The 20574-nt window shown below is 31.0% G+C and overlaps 1 protein-coding gene across 5 annotated transcripts in view; it reads right to left on the bottom strand.

The window, feature by feature from the left end:
- Positions 1–2643: 2643 nt before the first annotated feature.
- Positions 2644–20574, bottom strand: part of LOC142322350 (UDP-glycosyltransferase UGT5-like) — a 55304-nt gene continuing 37373 nt past the window's right edge. For all 5 annotated transcript variants that reach the window (XM_075361331.1, XM_075361327.1, XM_075361329.1 and 2 more), the window contains exons 2-5: positions 16442–17257; positions 6845–7064; positions 5182–5401; positions 2644–4784 (exon numbers count right to left, since the gene is read on the bottom strand). In XM_075361331.1, coding sequence (XP_075217446.1) covers positions 4502–4784; positions 5182–5401; positions 6845–7064; positions 16442–16993 — 1275 coding nt within the window. In that variant the 5' untranslated portion in view covers positions 16994–17257 and the 3' untranslated portion in view covers positions 2644–4501. The remainder of the gene's footprint in view (positions 4785–5181; positions 5402–6844; positions 7065–16441; positions 17258–20574) is intronic.

The following is a 20574-nucleotide window of genomic DNA, read 5'->3' as shown; positions in this document are numbered from 1 at the left end:
AAACCCCACAATCTACAACAGTTGTCATAATAACAGAAATGTAATTAAGTGGCTAACATTTTTTCTCTTCAATGAATATCTCTAATTTATCTTTAATGATAAATTAATGATCTTTAATTTTATCAATTAATTAATTAATTTTAATTTAATTTTTTTTTTAATGATCTTTAATTTACTTCATCCCCAATGGGGATAGGGTCTCAATTGATGGATTAAAAACTTCCCTCGAATAACACGAATGTATCATGCAAATTTGAAAGGGATCCATCAGTTGGTTTTCCCATGATGTGGAAACAAACAAATAATTAACGGCTGTATTAACGAACTGCGACGGACAAACAGGCAGACAAACTTTCAGCTTTATACATCAGATATATAACAGAATGTTTTTATTATATTTATATGATATTATACATCCTCTGCTCAGATTAAGCAGTATATAACACATTATCTTACTATAAACTGGAGTACATTGATTGTTGCTCTGTCATATGAAAAGCACAAAATAAAAGAGACACTATACACATTTTCATTTTTAAGAGTAATGATGTTTATTTTGAAGAAAAGAGTAACAGTGCCACTCATAAAGTTTAATTTACCTGCATTTTGCAGGCTTGGAATAAGCATACTCATGTGGAATGCATATTTGGCAATGAAGAAGACATACTTTACTCTTTACTTCCCTCTTTTGCTATCAATTCATTTATTTGATTTACTTGTTTTTGACTTTATTTATTTGTGCTTATGTGGGGTTTGGATTTATATTGGCAAATAGCCAACACAAATTCTTTGTTTTTGGCTTGGATTTATATTAGTTGTTGATTTTTCTTCTATTGTTGGTATTGGTTTGTTATACTGACAAGATTTATATTGTTTTTTTTTTTTTTTTGTTTGGTTTGGTTTTTTATTTGTGTATGTGAGTTTAGATGTGATGTACTGTATTGTATGTGTGCATGTATTTTTCCAAGATTAGAAACCAGGCTTTGGTATTTTCAGACAATAAGTGATCTATCTGCCTTGAAATTAGCAAAGTTTGGTTGGCTGACATTTTCATGCTTCTATTCTTTTATCAGGTTAATCAAATAAAAGGAATTGAGGTGTAAGTGAGTTAAAAAGAGTAATTTTTACTTTATAGTGGGTTATTCCCCCACCACTGGCTGCTTTGTTTCATTAAAACTTGCAGTCTCTTATTGGTGTAAATATCAACAAATTAGTTGTGATTTATTAAAAAAATATGGTATCAAATACCTTAATATAAATATTTATAATATAATTTTCTTTTTGCACTATCTTAAACCCAGAAAACATGTTAAATACAATGAAAATAATTGTTTCTTTGATAAAATATGAGTGTACCCTATAAGGCAGTGATAGCTGTTGTGACAATCTCTCAGTTGCAAGTAAATTGCAACTGGAATATTGAGTTAAAAATGGTAAAGAATTGAGCAGAGAAAAATTAATTATTCACCATAATTTTGAAAGATGTGTTCAAAAGCAGGCTTTATGTTCTTGTAGTTATCACCTATGAACCAATGAAAAATAATTCATGAAATCAGTATTAAACTTTTTTGATTTCCTCCAAAACAAGGTTAAAAAGGAACTCTTTCATCTTACATCAAGTATATGGTTTAGAGAGTGAACACATATAAAAATGATAGGATCTGGAAACTTCTTTGAACAAAAAACATTAGTATGAATTCTAAGAAACTGAATTGCATAGAATATTCGTTTGCTTTACTGACAAGAGAATGATCTGGATTATCAAAGAGAAAAATGAGTCATGTGAAATGAATATTTCAAAATATGTATTTTTTGTGAAACTATTACATTGTTTCAAAAGTTTTGTTTAATCTGCAGAATGACACCATATTTAAATACAAATACAATATTGTAAATGTTTTGGGATTGAAAGCTAGTTCTTTTGAAATTCTGAGTGGTCAAGTTGATTTTCTGTTCTGAATAGAGATAACCATACTTAGTCTGTTGTTTATTGAGTTTCAGGTGTTTGAGAAAGATAACAAAAACCTTCTTGAGGTTCCTTACAGGAAATTTCATAGTGTTCTTCATGATTTGGAGTGCAATTAAAAACATTTTGATCACTTATGTTCCTATCCAAAGGATTGAATGTTCTTTGTAAAGCCATTATTCGGCACACCTCATAGTAATGTAAATATATTTATACAGGGTTATGAAAGCAGATTGCAGGAGATGTATTCAGTTGATGTTTCCCATTCTATTGACATATCCTTGGGCAAAAAGATTAATAACTCTGAAGAGATAGAAATTTATTAACTTGCACCACCAAATGATGATAATAAATTCTGCACATTACAAGTGGAGTTTATATTAATATTTTTAATATTCGTAATATGCCTCTGTATTGTTAAATTATATATACATTTTATTAAATAAACCACCTAGTTCAGAATATTGAGATAAGACTTACCTTAGATTAATTTTACACGAAAGTACTTTCGCAGGATCCCGCACCCTCAGTCACGATTGAAAGTATAATTTTTTACTCATGACTGGGGATGCAATAAAAAAAGCTACATTTATGCACGAAAGTATAGAAATTAACAAGACACAAATTATACTCTAAAACAGGGATTCTCAAAGGTGGTAAGCAAGCAAACACAACAATACAAAAAACTATTATAATATAAAAAATACAAAGAAAGATTTTGTATTACAAAACAAAATTATTAATGAAAGAGATATTTATTATTATTAGTATTTATTTATTATCATTAATACAGTGGATCATTGGTTCTCAAATGTTTTTTGATTTATATAATACAAAGGTATTTTATCTTGTATTTCCTTTTTCCTTAATTTGAGGAAATTATCTGTGCAAAGCAACAATAATAATGTCAGTTGTTTGACTAGCAAGAATGAACACACAATGCCGACAGGTTCTTACATGCTAAAGCGCAAATGTAGTGACTTGTCTGTCCCATGGATGCACTGTATCACACATGTACTATCCTTCAGCAGTTAAGTGAGTCGCTCATGGCTATCTTACAGACAGATGGAGACAATTGCTCCCTCCTGGTGTTTTACATACTCTGTGATTTGAAAGTATTGTTATTGTGTTACATTTTCATTTAATAAAATTGAAATGCTAATATTGGCATAGGTATCTCAAAAGGGAATTCTTTTCTTATATATATACTTCTTTACGTACTTTGTTTGAATTAATGGTTTTGTTTGAATCAGTCTAGTTGACATAAAATGTAAATCAACATGAATAAATGGCTTAATAGAGCAACAACAGACAAATCATTGTCAATTAAAAACTACAATCAAGCTCTACTTCAGAATCAGAATTTACTGTGAGTCAAGATTTTTTCCTTGCTAAAATACAATAAATTGAAAATAAAAAAATATAAAAATCTTAAGAAAGTTTAAAATGTCTTGAGGAGATTAATATTGGTTTTACTGTCACATATATACACAATAAACAACAACCTCAATGTGTAATCTGCTTTGATAGATTATAATTATATTTTATGAATAACATTTTGATGAACCAGAAATTTCTGTGAAAGTGTTAACCATGAATAAAACAAAAAAGGAACTAATGAAAAATTAATTGTAACATAATTATACACTGCTAGAATGCAATTTTTGTAAACTATTTAATCTAATATAGCTTTTAAAACTTACATCATAAAGTTTCAGTCATAATAGTGGTCATGTCAATTGCTGGCTACTTTCAATTTGGTATTAGCTATTATTACTGCTTAGAGTTAGGAAGACATGTGTTATAGTAAGTGGTTGAAACATGAATTAGGCATGAATTGTCTCAGAGGCTCTTGTATTTCTGATTTGCTTCTTTGAGCTGTGGGAAATACAACTTTTTTTTTTAATCTTATTTCATTGGTTTGTAGATTTCATGTTTCTCAAGTGTGTTAGATCATGCTTTTATGTTTTATGTGTAAATTATACATGTTGTGGCTAAGATCTTACTATATACATGTTTATTATTTCAATGAGAATCTTTGTATTTGATGGTAAATATGTGTCAAATTTATCTGATGTAATATTTAATGCAATAGTTTGTATTAAATGCATTACATAGAAACATAGAAAATGCATTAACATAGAGAAATTAATTTCTCTATGTTTGTGTTGTGATTCTTTATTATGTGTTATATTAATTTGTTATGTGATCTTGAATACATTTTTCTGGTTATGCAAGTGACACAGAAACTTTCTTTCTTGAAAATGTTTTTTCAATTCAATTCAACAATTCGGTTGATTGCTCCATATGATCGGTTGGATGAATGGTTATGTAAGAAAGGTCTTACTTAATAAGGTACAGAATAATGAAAAGTAAAAAAAAAAGAAATTATTGGGTAAAATTCTCATCTTGTAAAAAAAGTGTTTCTTATGTATATATAATTTTCTACAACAAATTATGGTTTTTTTTTTAATTCAACGTGCTCAGTGTACTAAATAATAAAATAAAAAAACTATTTTAAAAATGTACAAACGATCATTCATTCTTATATTTCTTAATAATTGGTCTAAATAAATAATTTCTTACAGCTCTTAAGATGATGTATATAAGGGAAAAAATGGTTAACATTAAAATAAAAAAAACAAAAATTACATCTAACAGTGCAAGCTGATACCATGGCAAATCTACAGCTGGGCTTTTCAAATGTAGTGCTCCTTTGTGTCTTAAAACATATTCTGTCCAATATATGGCAGTTTCTAATGGAGTATTCTCTCGATCTTTGAATAATTTTGACAATTTTTTTGCATTTTCGCTGTAGCTGTAAATAAAGAATTTATGATATATATAATATTTTTAATAAATTCACATACATGTAAGTGTGTATACACACACACACACACACACACACATACATACACACACACACACACACACACACACACACACACATACACACACACACACATTTTATATTAATGCCACTGTTTTTTATATTAATAATCTTTGAGTTTCAAACTATCCTCATCAAACTCATTTAGTGCTAATCTACTAACTATTTGTTGAAAGTAATTTTCAGTAAACCTGCACAATAGTTGGTGTTTTAAATAAATAATTAATACTTATAATATTAATTTAAAACAATCAAATATATTAAATAAATAAAAATATCATAAATAAAGAAATACTATTCAATATATGTAAAAACAAAAATTTACCTGGGATCTGTAATTACTTTAGTGACAGCATTGTAAAATTTTTCTTCATTTATATCAAAATAATCAATGCCAATAGCAGCACCTTTATTTACAAGACTGTTTATATTTCCAGGTTGGTCTGCATACATTGGTATTCCTACTACTGGAACTCCAGCATTAATGGCTTCTATTGTAGTTGCCATCCCACCATGCATTATCAATAGTTTGAGATTAGGATGGGCTGAAAATAAGTAATGATATTTATTAATGTATACTCTGCAAAATCTTAATAACAAATTAAATGTTTTGGTTCACTTGTTTATAATAAATCAAATGCTTGGGAATAAATAAGAATTTTAGAGATCGTTTGCAGTTAGAGAATACTTTAGTCTAAATAATAGGGGATAACATTATTGATTATAATAATTATATTATAGTGTAGATACATTTAAACAGCAATGACTTAGAAAAACTCCATTATTGATATATATATATATATCAAATATATATATATTTAAAAGTTTAATTTATAATAATTTAGAAATAATAATTTGATTTTTTTAGTTACTTTTTATCATCCTCTCTGAACAAAATAATAATTTTACTGTACAGCAAACAGTTAGAATAGTTTTACAGAGTTTGGAGAAACATTTTTTTTTTTTGAGATCAGAAAGTAATTATGCATTACATATATAGAATAATAATTAGATCTACAATTGCAGATTATGTAGATCATTAGGTGTGGTGTTTAAGGATTATAAAACAGGAAAGCTCCAGTACGGAAACCCATACTAAAAATCATAGCATTTTTATATAAAATTAATTTTTCATAAAAAAAAATTATGAAAATTAATTATAGATTGCATTAATAGTAAAAATAATATTTATACGAAATAATAGAGAAACAACTATGTGAAAATAATAAATAAATTAAATTTCTGTAGAGTAAAATAACAATTTTGAAGGTTTTAATAATTATTGAATATTTAACTACATACTTGTATACACATTAAAAAAGGATGCAAAAAATTCAGTTTATTCAATTAGTATATTTAAAAACTTATCAGTCAAATAATACTAGAAAATTATTTAAGTTAAAAAATTGATCAGAAGATATTTTAAACTGTTAGAAAATAAATGGTGACAACTGTTGTAAAATGGCAAAAGAGCACAATAATGTTCATGCTTATGGGCAAATTATTTACATATTGTGATAAGTATTAAGTGAAAATTTTATACTACTTTCATAGAGGTGTCCTTTTTTTTTTAGGGATGAATGAGTTCTTCTTTTATCAAAGATAGTACATTTGTGAATAAAATTTTTTATGAAGACTGGTTTACATGAATCATACTGTCACAAACTAACACTACATTTTTGTATCTTGAAAACTTTTTTTGACATTTTGAAATAGCTTCAAAATGTAAATATTTTAAACGTGAGTATGGTTGATAAATATTAATTAATGTTGACAACATAAGTATACAATTATGATGCTTTAAAACAAAACAGTGTAGTTTGGTCAATGTGATATATGAACTCACACTGATTTTAAAATCCCCTCAGAATTTTCCAAAGGTTTCCATATATCTAGACAGTTAGTCAAATCTGCTAAAAAAAGTAGAGAAACTGTTTTCATAAAAAAGATTTTAAGTTATATATAAAACTTAAAATCATAAAAATTACCTAGGACATCTTTAACAGGAAGCCATTTTTTAGTAATAACATTTGGTGGCAAAGAAGGTAGCTCATCCTCAACTTTCCAAAGAACCAGATATGGTAATTTTTCAAAGGTTTTTATAAAAGCTTTTATGATATGATCAGGCAAAGATGAACACCGCAACATACTCCCAAGGGTAAGTAGTATGACTCCTTGTGAGGATTTATCCAATACCTCCTGTAAATCCTGAAAATAAATATTTACTGTATTAGGTGCTGAATTAAAAATAAGAATAAAAATATATTAAATTTTTTATCTCTAAGACTAACCCCAGATTATTTTATAAATTAGTAATTTCATTGTGTTCTATTTTATTGAGAAATTACAATTATATATATATAAATCATCCATCACATGGATTACTTACTGATCAGCTGTTTTTAGATCAAAGTTTTAAGCGAATTGGTCGAAGATAAATGCAATAATATGCAATAAAACATACCCAACATTATTTGACTTCAGCATGTAGATCTACAGATTCTGGTTTATTAAACATAGCTTTGGCCAATGACATTTTATCCTTACATCTCAACTATAAATTTCAAGGATGTTACTTTTTATACTCAGCTTATCAGGTGTTATTTATCACTAGGTTTGAATGGCTACATAAATTAGTTACTGGTGCACTCTAATTATTGATGGTTAAATTTATGTCACTGTTCCAAGAATGTAACTAATCAATCTCAGCCTGAAACTGGATGAAAACAACCATACTGTAATTGTGGCAACTTTTTTTGAGGGAGTATAGTCTCAAAAAGCAATGCGTAAAACAAAGTTTTTTTTAGAAGAAGCAAATGAAAATACTTCTAAAATATACATGTGTTGTATACAATATTTAAAAGTGAGGGGTTTATTATATACCATAAACATTTTATTTTAGATGTCGAAGAATATTAATTTTAAAGCAATACAATATAGATAATTTATATATATATGTATATAATTAAGGTTAGATGAAACTTGTAAAAGTGGGTAAAATTTGTATAATTAGAACCCACTTATCCCATCTTGTGAGTTAATATTTTCATGGCATAATTCATTATATGATAGATTAAAAATGCAAACTAATCCAAACATAGATGTTATTTAATAAAAAGTAACTTTATTTAGAAAAAAATAAATTATACCTGTAAATTTGTGAATATCTAGTAATTAATATATCCTCTCTTATTCTTAATCACTTCTCATACATGATTTGGCATTGATTCAATTAGTGTAACATACATTTTTTAGATTCCTTCCTCATTAACCATATAAATATTGTTGCTCATAAATATGAGGTAAATTTTTGTGGTAAAATTCATTTTTTGAATCATTCTTGACTTGTTGACTAGTCTAGATAGAGGAGTGCCACAGAGGTCAGTCCTTGGACCGATCCACTGCAATGTTTTGGGTTACACTGCCTCATGGAGTAGCCTTATTTGGATATGCTGACGATCTTGCTAAGGTAATTGATGCTAATACTCGGCGGAAGGCTGTCAGTAAAATTCATGACTCCTCAGTGATCAGTGCCTGGATAGCTGGTGTTGGGTTGGAGCTTGCACCAGAAAAAACTGAGGCAGTGCTTATTACCTCTACAAAAAGAAGGCCTGTACTGATTTTTGAGTTGGAAGGTAGGAAGATAGTCACGTGGTCGGCAATTAAGTATCTTGGGATATGAATCGACTCCAAACTTAGGTTTGGAGTCCGGACCATCGAGGCAAGTGGAAAGGCAGAAAGGGTGCTGCAGTTGGTTGCCAGCCTCCTTCCGAACAGGGGCAGCCCACTTCAGCAACATAGGAGGTTGCTAGTTGGAGTGGCACACTCCGCTCTATTTTATGGAGCCGAGTCATGGGCAGGAGTAGCTGAGTATGGCAAGTATAGAGGGAAATTGGAATCCTTTCACAGAAGTGCTGTGAAAGTGCTGTGAAAATGAAGTGCTGTCTTCATTTGATCTCTGCTTATCAGACAGTTTCCTTAGAGGCAGCGGAAGTGCTGGCAGAATGTATGCCCATTGATTTGGTGCTGATACGAATAAAGAGGTTAAGAGAGCAGAATGATTTATCACCTGATGAGAGGAAGCATGTAATTAAGCTTACACATGTTGAGTTGATGGCAAAGTGGCAGGAGAGATGGGACCGCGGCGTTAAGGGCTGATGGACTCACCAAATAATAGGAGATTTGAGGAGTTGGTGTGGAAGGTCGCATGGCTCGCTGGGATATAGCCTTACTCAATTCCTGGCGAGCCATGGCAGCTTCAGAACTTACCTTTATAGGCTTGGACTAGACTCTTCAGATGTGTCCCTAGTGCGAGGTGGCAGAGACTCCAGAACACGTCTGCTTTTGCTGCCCGTGCTTTAAGGAAGAACAGAGGGAAATGCTAGACAAACTGAGCCGCCAATGCATGTTTTTTAGCCTGGATGAAACTCAGCAGATCCTGATGAAGGGTGAGGAAGACTGGAAAGCTATTGAGAACTTTGCTATAAAAGTTATGGGAAAGCTACATGCAGCTACATGCTTGCTGGAGTCCCATGCAAGAAGGAGATGCCAGTGGGTGCCCCGCAAGCCTGTCTGATCTGTGGCTGAGTGCCTAGTGGGTCTCCCAAACACATGGAGGTCACCTTGGTGTGATGAAGCTGTGGACACTCCATTTGGTGCTTGATGGCATGCTCGTTGCTTCGGAGAACATCAGAACTGTATTGGTAAGTGCTGTTTTGTGTCCTTTTTGTTGGGTGTACTTGTCTGCAAATTGTGCACTGAGAGAGTGTGGTGATTGGCTGTGTCTGCTGTGGGTGTTTAATGTGGCTGTTGGGTTGCTGTGTTGTGTTCTTCTTGATGAGTTGTATTGTGATGCGTGTGTGTTGATGGCTGTTGTGTGGATGTGGGACATTTTGGAGCCAGTGTGCGTATTTTGTTGTGCCTTTTTGTAGGCATTTTACTTGTGGTTGTTTTGTGTGTTATGATGCGTTGTTCTTGGGGTGTGTGTGTTTTGGTGCTACTTTATTGTTAGTGGTGTCTGATTGTGTGTGTGAGCATTTAACCCTCCTGAAGTAATGCCACTAGCGGTTTCCAGGAGGGGTGGTTAAGCCTGGGGTGGAGGTTTAGTTGGTAGTTTTTTCAGTATGACATGGTCATGCTCATACTCACATCATGTCATGGTCATACTCACTTTTTTGTCAGTACAGCATAGCACCAAATCTTGTTAAAACACTCCTTTGCCATATAGGAATTTGTTTTGAATTTGTGTCACTACCCTTTCCTTCAGAATTTTGATATATCTATTACTTTTTAACATATCATCTACTGGAAGTAATGAACAAGGGCCTTCAAATGTGAAACAACCCCAAAAAAGTTTTCTGGGGATTTTTAACTAACTTATACATGATCTGGTGAGATATTTCCATCTGATGCTTTTCACATGTGAAACCCTTTGCCCCTGAATATAAAAATGTGACTTATCAGAAAACATAACATTTTTCCAGTCTTCTTTGGTTCAGGTAGCATGTGCTTTACCCACAAGAGACTTTTTTTGCACACTGTTGGTGTTAAAAGCTGCTTTTTAGCTGGCCAACGAGCTCTCCGTCCAGCTGCAAGAAGTCAGTGTCTAACAGCTGTCATATATAAATCTATTCCATTAGCTGCTAATTCTCGATTTAAGTCCACAGTAGATAATTTTGGAATTATGTTTACTTTTTCTCACTAGTAACCAATCCTGTTGAGAGTAGTTTTTCTTTTATGGCCACGTTTGCTTTTGCTTTGTGGTGAAAAGGAGCCAACTTCTTCAAATTGTTTTAAAATAGCATTCACTTTCCTTAGTCCAATATCACACTCAGAAGCTATTTGTTGTTGTGCCATTCTGATATGATCAGAAAGAAAAACAATTTTTAAATGTTTTCTTGGAGTCATGTTCATTATTATTTATTCAAGGCACACAGAACAAAAAATACGAAAATATGATTTTGTAATAAAAAAATTTATGTAGACACCACATTTTTCAAATTACTTGAATATTACTAGTGGTTCAAAATTGGACTGATTGAATCCAGTTCATCAAAGCTAGTCGTGGTGGAGATATGCTGGAAATTATTTTCAAAAAATTAAATGTTAGAAAGTTATCTTTCAGATAAAAATAAAACTGGCTTCAAACTTACCTTTTTGTGTGTTTTATTTCAATTCAAAGTTCTATCACTCTAAAAAAACACCCATTACTTTCAATGTTCGTAATTTAAACTATTATTAAAATGCTACAAATTAAACGTGAAATTAATAAATTTAACCTAGTTCAACATTTTAAAATAAAATAAGGCCCACTTACTTCAATTTAAGCTGGTGCAACCACGTAAAATAAGTGGAATTAGAGCACAGGTATTGAAAATATGTGAGAATTTTCTGTCATTTAATTATATAATTATCATCTCTATAGCAGTATAAGATTAAAACTGAGGTTCTGCTAACATGACATCAAGGTTATGAGGGTGCTTATTTACAATCCAAGAAGTTACATATTTTTATGAAAATTTGACATTAAAAGTAAAAAGAAAACCATTTTATCAATCCTTCTAAACAAACAGTATATATCATTATTTCTAAAGTAAAATTGGTGTTCAAGATTAAGTGTGATCTCCAAATCATTACTACATTTTATATTTCAGGACACTGATTTGCTGGCTTAAAGTTATATACAAAACAATATATATTTTACAATCCCTACGGTAAAGCAGAAACTTCACAATTACAACTATAATTAATTATGACATAATTATAACTGTCTGCTATTTTGATTAAATAAAAATTAATGGTTTCTCTATAAAATCTAAACCAAAATGATCCACCTGGACCTTCTTCTGCATGGATTCCTGCCCCTCATGAAGAATTAATGTTTGTGCTAGACTATCATAAGAACATTAAACGTAATCTAAACCAGAATCTCTCAAGATTTTACTTTAAGTTTGAACAAGTACATTTACTAGAAATTATGAACATTTTCCAGTTTCCAGTACCACAAAACCGCACTTAATCTAATCTGAGTTAAATAAATTGATTTTAGGCTTAAATCTTTGGAAAACCCCATTGCACTTGGGTCCCCAAATACTGGGAATGAAACTTCAACAGTGCAATCTATACAAAAAAAAAAATTATGTGAGAGTTCATAAATTAGAAGCTGTCAGCAAACCATTTTTCAATGGGTGGGGATTTAGTTTTTTTTTGCAATAATAAATATATGCTGTCAGAAGAGATTCAGACTGACTACATTTCTGAAGAGTCGAGGATTACTGTTCATCAATTCAGCTGTAGAATCCAAAGTTAGTTTTAAAGCATTGTATTGCATAATAAAAACAAACATTTATTCATTGACCCTTAGTATGCATTTCAAATAAAGAGACATATGAAATCATTAAAAGGTTGCTCATTAAAGTACAGATTAAAGAACATCAGTGGAACTAATATACTGGTCTGAAGACAGTGCAATGGTTACTAGGATGCAAGAAGGTTACATAAAATACTGTTGTTACTCTGTTATTTTTTTTTTTTTTTTTTTAAGGGTGAAAAACGCCTATGCATTATCATCGCCCGGATTTTTTTTTTATAAAAAAAAAAATAAAAGAAACTAAAACTGGTCTAAAAGATAAATAAAACTTACAACTAATATCACAGATAAAATCTAAAATAAAACCAAAAGTAAAAAGAATCTAACAAACTCCGAGAAGGGGTGTAAAGGGCCCCTTCTTGGATAACAGAATAAAAATATAAAAAAATATATAAAACTCAGAAATATAAAAATTAAAAATAAATCAGACATACTAAAAACTTTTATCAAAAACAAAAAGTATACACCACAATATCAAATTTTTGATACAAGACCAGCATGATGCAAAAACAGAAACATCCGGTCTAAAACTTTGTTATCATTGCCCAAAAATTGACGGATATTTCTGGGCAATTTAAATTTACTACGCAAAGCCGCATAATGAATGCAATTCACAAGAATGTGGTGCATATTCATGCGGCAATTGCATCGTGCGCATAATGGTGCATGACCTGCTGACATCAGCTACTCGTGTGCGACTCTAGTATGGCCTACTCACAATTGACAGAGGACCACTTCCTCACGACGAATTTTTCTGCATGGAGTCCCAAGGTAACACAGAATCTTTAATGTGCTGGTGTTTGTTCTCAATGGTGGCTGTCCAATCACCTTGCCACTTTCCTTGAAGAGACTGTTTTACATAATTAATAAAGACCGAAGTAGCAACATGAATATTAAAGGGAGGTTGATTACAAGCCTCTTTAACAGTGGAATCTGCACTTTCATTACCTGGAATTACTATGTGGCTAGGAATCCAACAGAAAGTCACTTCTGTGTTGTGATGATTCAACTCAGTGATTGCATTATAGATTTCAGTGACCAACGAATGTCTAGAGTAAAAATCTTGTAAAGCTTGGAGTACGCGAGTCACTACAAATAAGGATATGACGGTATTTTGGGTTAACGATGTTCAATGCCTTATTAATAGCGTACAATTCAGCAGTAAATACACCTGTAATATTAGGCAGACCAAACATGAAGATTCTGCTATTAAGAATAAATGCGTTTCCAACAGTATCATTCTGTTTTGAGCCATCTGTGTATACTATTGCAACCAGGTTTATTTTGGAGAGTATATGGTGAAAAATTTGCTGGAAAACGATAGGTGGAGTTGCTTGTGTGTGGTAAGATCAAAAATAAAATTTATAAGGTTGATTCTCCACGGAGGATATGAACAGTGATACGTTGGAAAAATAGAAGGTATGTCCACGTTTAAAACCTGAAGTAACTGCCGAGTACGTACACCCATAGACGCAGTATCACGTGGGTGGTCTTCGTATCTCTGTAAACTAGGATTTACAACAACTGTGGTAAAAGCCGGATGATTCAGTTGCCCTTTAACACGGGCAAAGTAAGATGCTAGAAGTTGGTCACATCTATCCCAAAGAGATGGTTCACAGTATACTAGTGACAGGGCTTGATCTAAAAGCACCTGTAGCAAGACGGAGAAAAGCATGGTGTACAGCATCTAACATCTTCAGTGCGTTATTACGTGCTGATGATTAGGTGTTACAAACATAATCTGAGCAGGAACGAACTAAGAAATAATAGAATCGCAACATACAAGACCTGTCAGCTCCCCAGCTAGTGTTTCTAAGAACTTGCAGCATATCTAGCAGTTCGGAACATTTCGTTTTTAATTGTTTGTTGTGATTGACCCACATAAGATGGTTGTGAAAAAACAAACCTAAAAACTTAATGCCTTAATGAGAGATAGCAATTTTCTCTTCATTCAGAAAAATTTGTGGTATAAAAAAGTCTTTTCCCGCAATCAAGAAAAAACTACACATTTTGTTTTTTTCAGATGAAAAGGTGAAGCCGGTAACCTTGACCAATCTTCAAGACGAGATATTGTGTTCTGCAACAGTCTTTCTGCTGTGAATACTGAACGGGATGTGATATAGATAGCAAAGTCATCAACAAACAATGAACATGAAACAAATGGTTGCACACATGCAGTAATACTGTTGACACCCACCGGGTTGATCTAGTGGCGAACGCGTCTTCCCAAATCAGCTGATTTGGAAGTCGAGAGTTCCAGCGTTCAAGTCCTAGTAAAGCCAGTTATTTTTACACGGATTTGAATACTAGATCGTGGATACCGGTGTTCTTTGGTGGTTGGGTTTCAATTAACCACACATCTCAGGAATGGTCGAACTGAGAATGTACAAGACTTACACTTCATTTACACTCATTACATATCATCCTCTGAAGAATTATCTAAACGGTAGTTACCGGAGGCTAAACAGGAAAAAGAAAAAAAAAGAGTAATACTGTTGATGGCTACAGTGAACAAGGTGGTACTTAATACACTTCCTTGAGGGACTCTCTTCTCCAAAGTGACGCTACCCAATAAGGAATCTTCAATGCAAACATGGAAAGATCGATCATTTAGGAAACCCTTGATAAATGCAAGCATACAGCCTTTGACTCCCCATTCTTTAAGGGTGTTAAGAATACCACGTCGCCAGGCCATGTCGTAAGCCTTATTGATATCAAAGAAATCAGCGATGAGGCGTTGGCGGAATAGGAAAGCATTTTGGATGGCTGTTTTCAGAGACACTAAATGGTCAATGGAAGAATGTCCTTGGCAGAAACCGCGCTATTCTAGACATAGAAGGCCATGGCTTTCTAGCTACCATGTGAGCCTGCGGTTTACTATTCTTTCCATCAATTTACATAAAACGCTTGTTAAGAGATAGGGTGGTAGCTTGAGGGATTTGCTTTGTCTTTACCAGGCTTAAGTATTGGTATGATAATGGATTCTGACCAGATCGAAGGGAACACTTGTGAGGAGAATAGTCTATTATAAATACATAAGAGGTGTTATAGTGCCGAATTAGGAAGGTGTGATAGCATACTGAGACGAATATTGTCAGGTCCATGCGAGGTGTCACGTGAGTTCTTAAGTGCGTGTGACAACTTGTTGAATGAAAATGGGGTGTTAAATTCACCGACCGAATCACCAATGTTTAATGATAGTGCTTCCATCTGCAATTGGTATCTCTGAAATTCATTATTGTATGATGAGATATGGGTCACTATACGTAAATAATCTGCCAAAATATTTGCCACTGTAGTAGGTGATGTAAAGAGTTCTCCTTCATGAATGGGTCCGAGAATGGATTGTTTTGGTGACCCACAGATTGTACGGATATTTTTCCACACAGTAGATGTAGGAGTAGTCCGTGACATACTGTTAACGTATTTCGTCCAAGACTTCCTCTTAGCATCCAAGAATACTCGACGACATACCGCTCTAGCTCTACGGTATAAATTTAGAAGTTTAGTTGTTGGTCGGTGGTTAAATTTGCGTAGTGCCCACCATCGATTCCTAATGGCGTTTTTGCAATCATCATTCCACCAAGGAACGAAAGGACGTTTAGGTTTGCCGGATGTTTGTGGAATATATCTATTACCATTCTCAAGTAACGTAAAAGAGGAAAGTTGATCAAGGATGTCTATGCTGTCGTCATACTGTGATGGTAAGGATTTATGATAACCGTTCCAATCCGCCTTTCAACAATCCATCTCTGTGGACTTTTTTCCAGCTCGCGGTCGACACCAGAGGATATAATAAGTGGCTTGTGATCACTGCCACAAAAGTCATCACAAACAGACCAATTAAAACAAGAGATTAAACTCGATGAGCAAACAGAGAGGTCGATGTTTGACAGTGTACCGGAAGATGAAGACATAAATATGTATGACCCATCATTCAGTAGACAAAGGTCCAAATCTTGTCTTTCTCTTTATCATATTTCCTCAAGAGGAACAGAAAGTTTTACATACATGGCACTGTTGGTAAAATATAATTTAATCTAAATATAATGTTAAAATCAGCTAACCAATAGATTAATTAATTAAATATTAGGTTAGTTGGTTTGGTACTAATGACTACTACATCTTATAGGTCACAAATAAAGAAAAAACATATTGCTACTAAATTAAGTTTCAATTTATGGGTAAATAAATAATTTTCTCTAAAATTACTTACCTTCGGAAGTGGTTTCGGGTCCTTTAAATGTATTCCTCCAATTTCAATAAGATTTGGAAGAAAAGGTTGGATCTGTCGAAAAGAATAATGACTGTTTGTCAGAATTATTGATGTATTTTTATATATATCATAAAGTGGAGGTAAGGATTCACCAAAATACATCTTTGTCAACTCGTATGATGGAATGTCACTCATAAAATAATATCCTATGTTTGCTAAAAGCATAATGACTGTATTAATGAATCTATCATATAAAGTCATCTTTTCTTTAACAGGAAGAAAATAATTTGTTATATATGAAGGATTATCAGGATTTGCAATTCGTTGATATGCCCATGGAACACCAATAGTAGTGACTATTGATATTAAAGGCAATTTGTATTTGTATGCAAAAGCAGTAAAACAGTCAGATCCAAAAAGTTCAGTTATAACTAAATCAAATTCAGAAGTTGAATTTATCATATCTTGTACTTGTTTTTCCTTAAACACTGCTATACATGTTTTATACCCGATATTGTAAACAAATTGCATAAAATCAGTTGGACTTCTCATATTTTTTAAACAGTAATCCACAGTTATGTTGTTAGTTACGAGAGGTAATGTGTGAGAGACATCTATATCATGGTAATTTTTAACTGGTATCTTCTGAGGAAAATAACTAACGACTGTAACATTGTGACCTCTACTTGCCAAAGCTTTTAATAATGGTTCTATTATAATAAAATGACTATATCCAGGAAAAGTTGGAAAAGCTAAAATATTTGCAGATTCACTACATACAATGTATGTTGTCCATATTACTGCTAGCTGTAGTACCTGGAATAAAAAAAATTAATAAAAACCTAAGATAATTATTGTCATAATGTAAAAGATTAAAAAATAATTTTGTATTACATTAAAACATAGTTCAAGAGTATTACTTTTAATGTAAAATAAGGGTACATTTCTCTAACTTTTCCTCTTGGCTTAAAATCTTTGGAGAATATGTATAGTTTTGGTAATCATTTTTTCTGCATAAAAATTAAGAATCTTTTAATAACAAATGTAATTTATTTAGTATAATGTTTAAAACTGTAAACTTCTATAACAAATCGAACCAAATTTAAAAAAAAATATTTAAACTTTCTTTAAAAGTATTTTCAGTTGTCTTATGAGTATCCTCAGTGATTGATGCTGTTATTTTTCTATCTGTTTGTTTGCTGGTAACAGTGATGGATTTGTGATCGATCTAAAAATGGTTGCCATACATTGACTGTGTTCTAAGCAGTGTTTTAAGTATTCAGTACGCTTTATTTAAAGCAATGTCCTGTTTTTCCAATGTAGAAGTACATAGTGCAATGGAAGTAATTCAGTGTTGATATATCAAAGGCACTGAGTTTGTAGTTATGACTTTTGTGTATAATAGTTATCTTTTTTTTTATTTTGAAGGCTGCTTTGTACCTGGGTTTTTAAAATTTATGAATTGTTTTCTCTTACTGTTTGTTTATATACTATTATTTTTAATATTTTACGTTGAGGAAGCTGTGAGCAGTATATACAATTAGTCTGAGTTTTATTCTCAATGAGCCATGTCTGCTATGAACATTGTTTTTGTTTTTGAAAGTTAACCACACACATGTACTTTGTGGGTTGATCTCTTCTACACCTAAATGTAGTATCTAACTATGGTAACTCTGTGCCAGCAGACTGGATTACACATATAGCTGTAAATTGAATTTATGTAAATGTAAATTTTAGCTGTATTTTTGGATATCTACCTTATGATTAAAAAATACAAACTTATTTAAAAAGATATATAATTAAAATTAATTTTTCAACACTAATGCCATCAGTAAAAATTTACTAAGTTTTAAAAAATATAATTAAATATTTTTTTAAAACATTCAACCAACCTAATTACTCTTCTACTAATAAAAACATTTAATAATTCAATTTAAGAACTAGTTTGTAAAAAGTGTTTTATTCATTACATTTGATAATGAATTTGTTAAAACTTAAAAAAAAATTTAAACTTTGTTGGAATTTTATTTAAAATAAAATATAGCAATTTTTTTGTAATATCATTATACAATAATAATATTATTTAATACATATTATTACCACCATTATGTTCTGTAGATTGTTTCTTTGTGTTTAATTGATCAATGTGGTTTTATTGTTCAATATTTTATATACTTATTCTGTTTGATAACATTATAATTGATTTAATAATCTGTTTATTGAATTATAAATTCCTACATGGATATGGGATATAGTATCAGGAGTTTATTAGCCTAAAGATTACATGTTAGCAGTTTTAGGTTTTTTCTGTTATAATTTTTGCTGCATATCCAATTAATTATACTTCAAATTGTATACTAATGACAAATGTTTTGACAATTATATAATACTATAGCTTTGTACACTATTATGATCTGAATTTTCTATTTTTTTTTTTTTAATGATCATTATTATTATTATTAATATATATTTTTTTAATTTGCTATAGTGCTGGTTATTATAAAATCATTCATAATAATTTGTATTAAATTTTATATTAAAACATTTATTTCTAGCTTTCTCTTAAGGTAAAAATGTTTGTTTCCTAACAAGGATCTAAATATTTTTTCAAGTTTTATTTCATTCATATCATCTTCTTGTAAAAAAAATTGTCCAGCAAACATAGTAACTACACATGATTTTACATTTCAAAACAACAAACAAAGTGCACAAGATTATAAGGAAGATTAATAAAATGTAGTAACCCAGTAACACATTAATCTATAGTCAAATTATAATAATTCTACTAAATATTATATTGAAAAAGTGGGCACTTATCCACCTACAAATGTATGAAATGCATAGAGGCACTATACACAACAACAGAATCAAAATTTGCAAATTATCTCACACAGGGTATATATGCAAGGAAAGGAGTTAAAAATGTCATGCAAATGTTACACACAGCACATAAAAATCAAGATATCAACACACTTGAACATTATGAAATTTATAAGTACACAAGTTTGACAAATAAACATAACATACACATAAATAGATTATCTTGTTAATTATATACATAAGAGGGGTTTCCCAATCTTTTTAAGAAACGGTAATTTTAATAATATGGGAACAGTGTTACTGGGAACTGAGGAAAAAATAATTAATCTGAAAGGCCTTTGAAAGAAAGAGATTTTCATAAATTAATAATTTTATAATTTTTAAAATATAATTAAATTTTATCTTGATAAATTGATTTTCATTAAAAATTATTCTTTTTATAAAAGAAAAATTCTGAAATTTTTTTATCTTCAACTGAAGTAGACAATTTGAAGAATGCTGTAGTAGTTTTAAAAAGTTATCAATTTTTAAAATGCATCATGAATATAAACATTTGTAAGTGTAAATTTTCAAAAAAATTATGTGAATATAAAATTATTTCTTAAAACCTCTTTATCACAAGAAAGAGAGAAAACAAAGAAACTGTTACGACATCTGGATAAAGATGGGCAAGATAAACTGAACTTGGTAAAAAACATACCAGTTTCAGGATTTACTTTTCATGAATAAAAAAATCTGATGTGGACACTACATGACTTCCTTGTATGCTTATTAAATTACATATACACATTTTTTTAAAATGAAATGTACGTAAAATTTTATTTCATAATAACTTGTGATATTTTTTCACAATTTTTTTTATTGTTTTTATTGAATTATTTTTTATTGTAAAAGATGTTTATAATTAGAGCTTAATAAATAATTATTAATAAATCAATATATTTAAAATAAATAAAAAAGTTAAAAAAAAGAAGTCGGATTCGAACCGATGTGCCTTACCCTTGTAAGATCCAAATATTACATTAATTAAAATTTTATTTGGCTATAACTCTGGAACCAATGATAATATGTACCACTTACGGTATATTATTGAAAAGCTCTTAATGAGGGCTTGTTACTGCAGTTAAGAAAAAGTCCAAAATCCAAATTTCTGGATTTTGGGCTTTTTTGGAGACTTTTGGTCCAGTCAATTGCAATCAAAAGGGGAGGTACACAACTAAATGTTACAACAGTCCTAAATTTAAATTTCAACATCCTACGGCAATTGCTTTAGAGTTATGTGGATACATATGTACATACAAACAGATGTCACA

Source organism: Lycorma delicatula, chromosome 3, assembly GCF_047948215.1.
Source record: "Lycorma delicatula isolate Av1 chromosome 3, ASM4794821v1, whole genome shotgun sequence".
NCBI classification, from domain to species: domain Eukaryota; kingdom Metazoa; phylum Arthropoda; class Insecta; order Hemiptera; family Fulgoridae; genus Lycorma; species Lycorma delicatula.
This window is presented reverse-complemented; position numbering and strand designations above follow the sequence as displayed.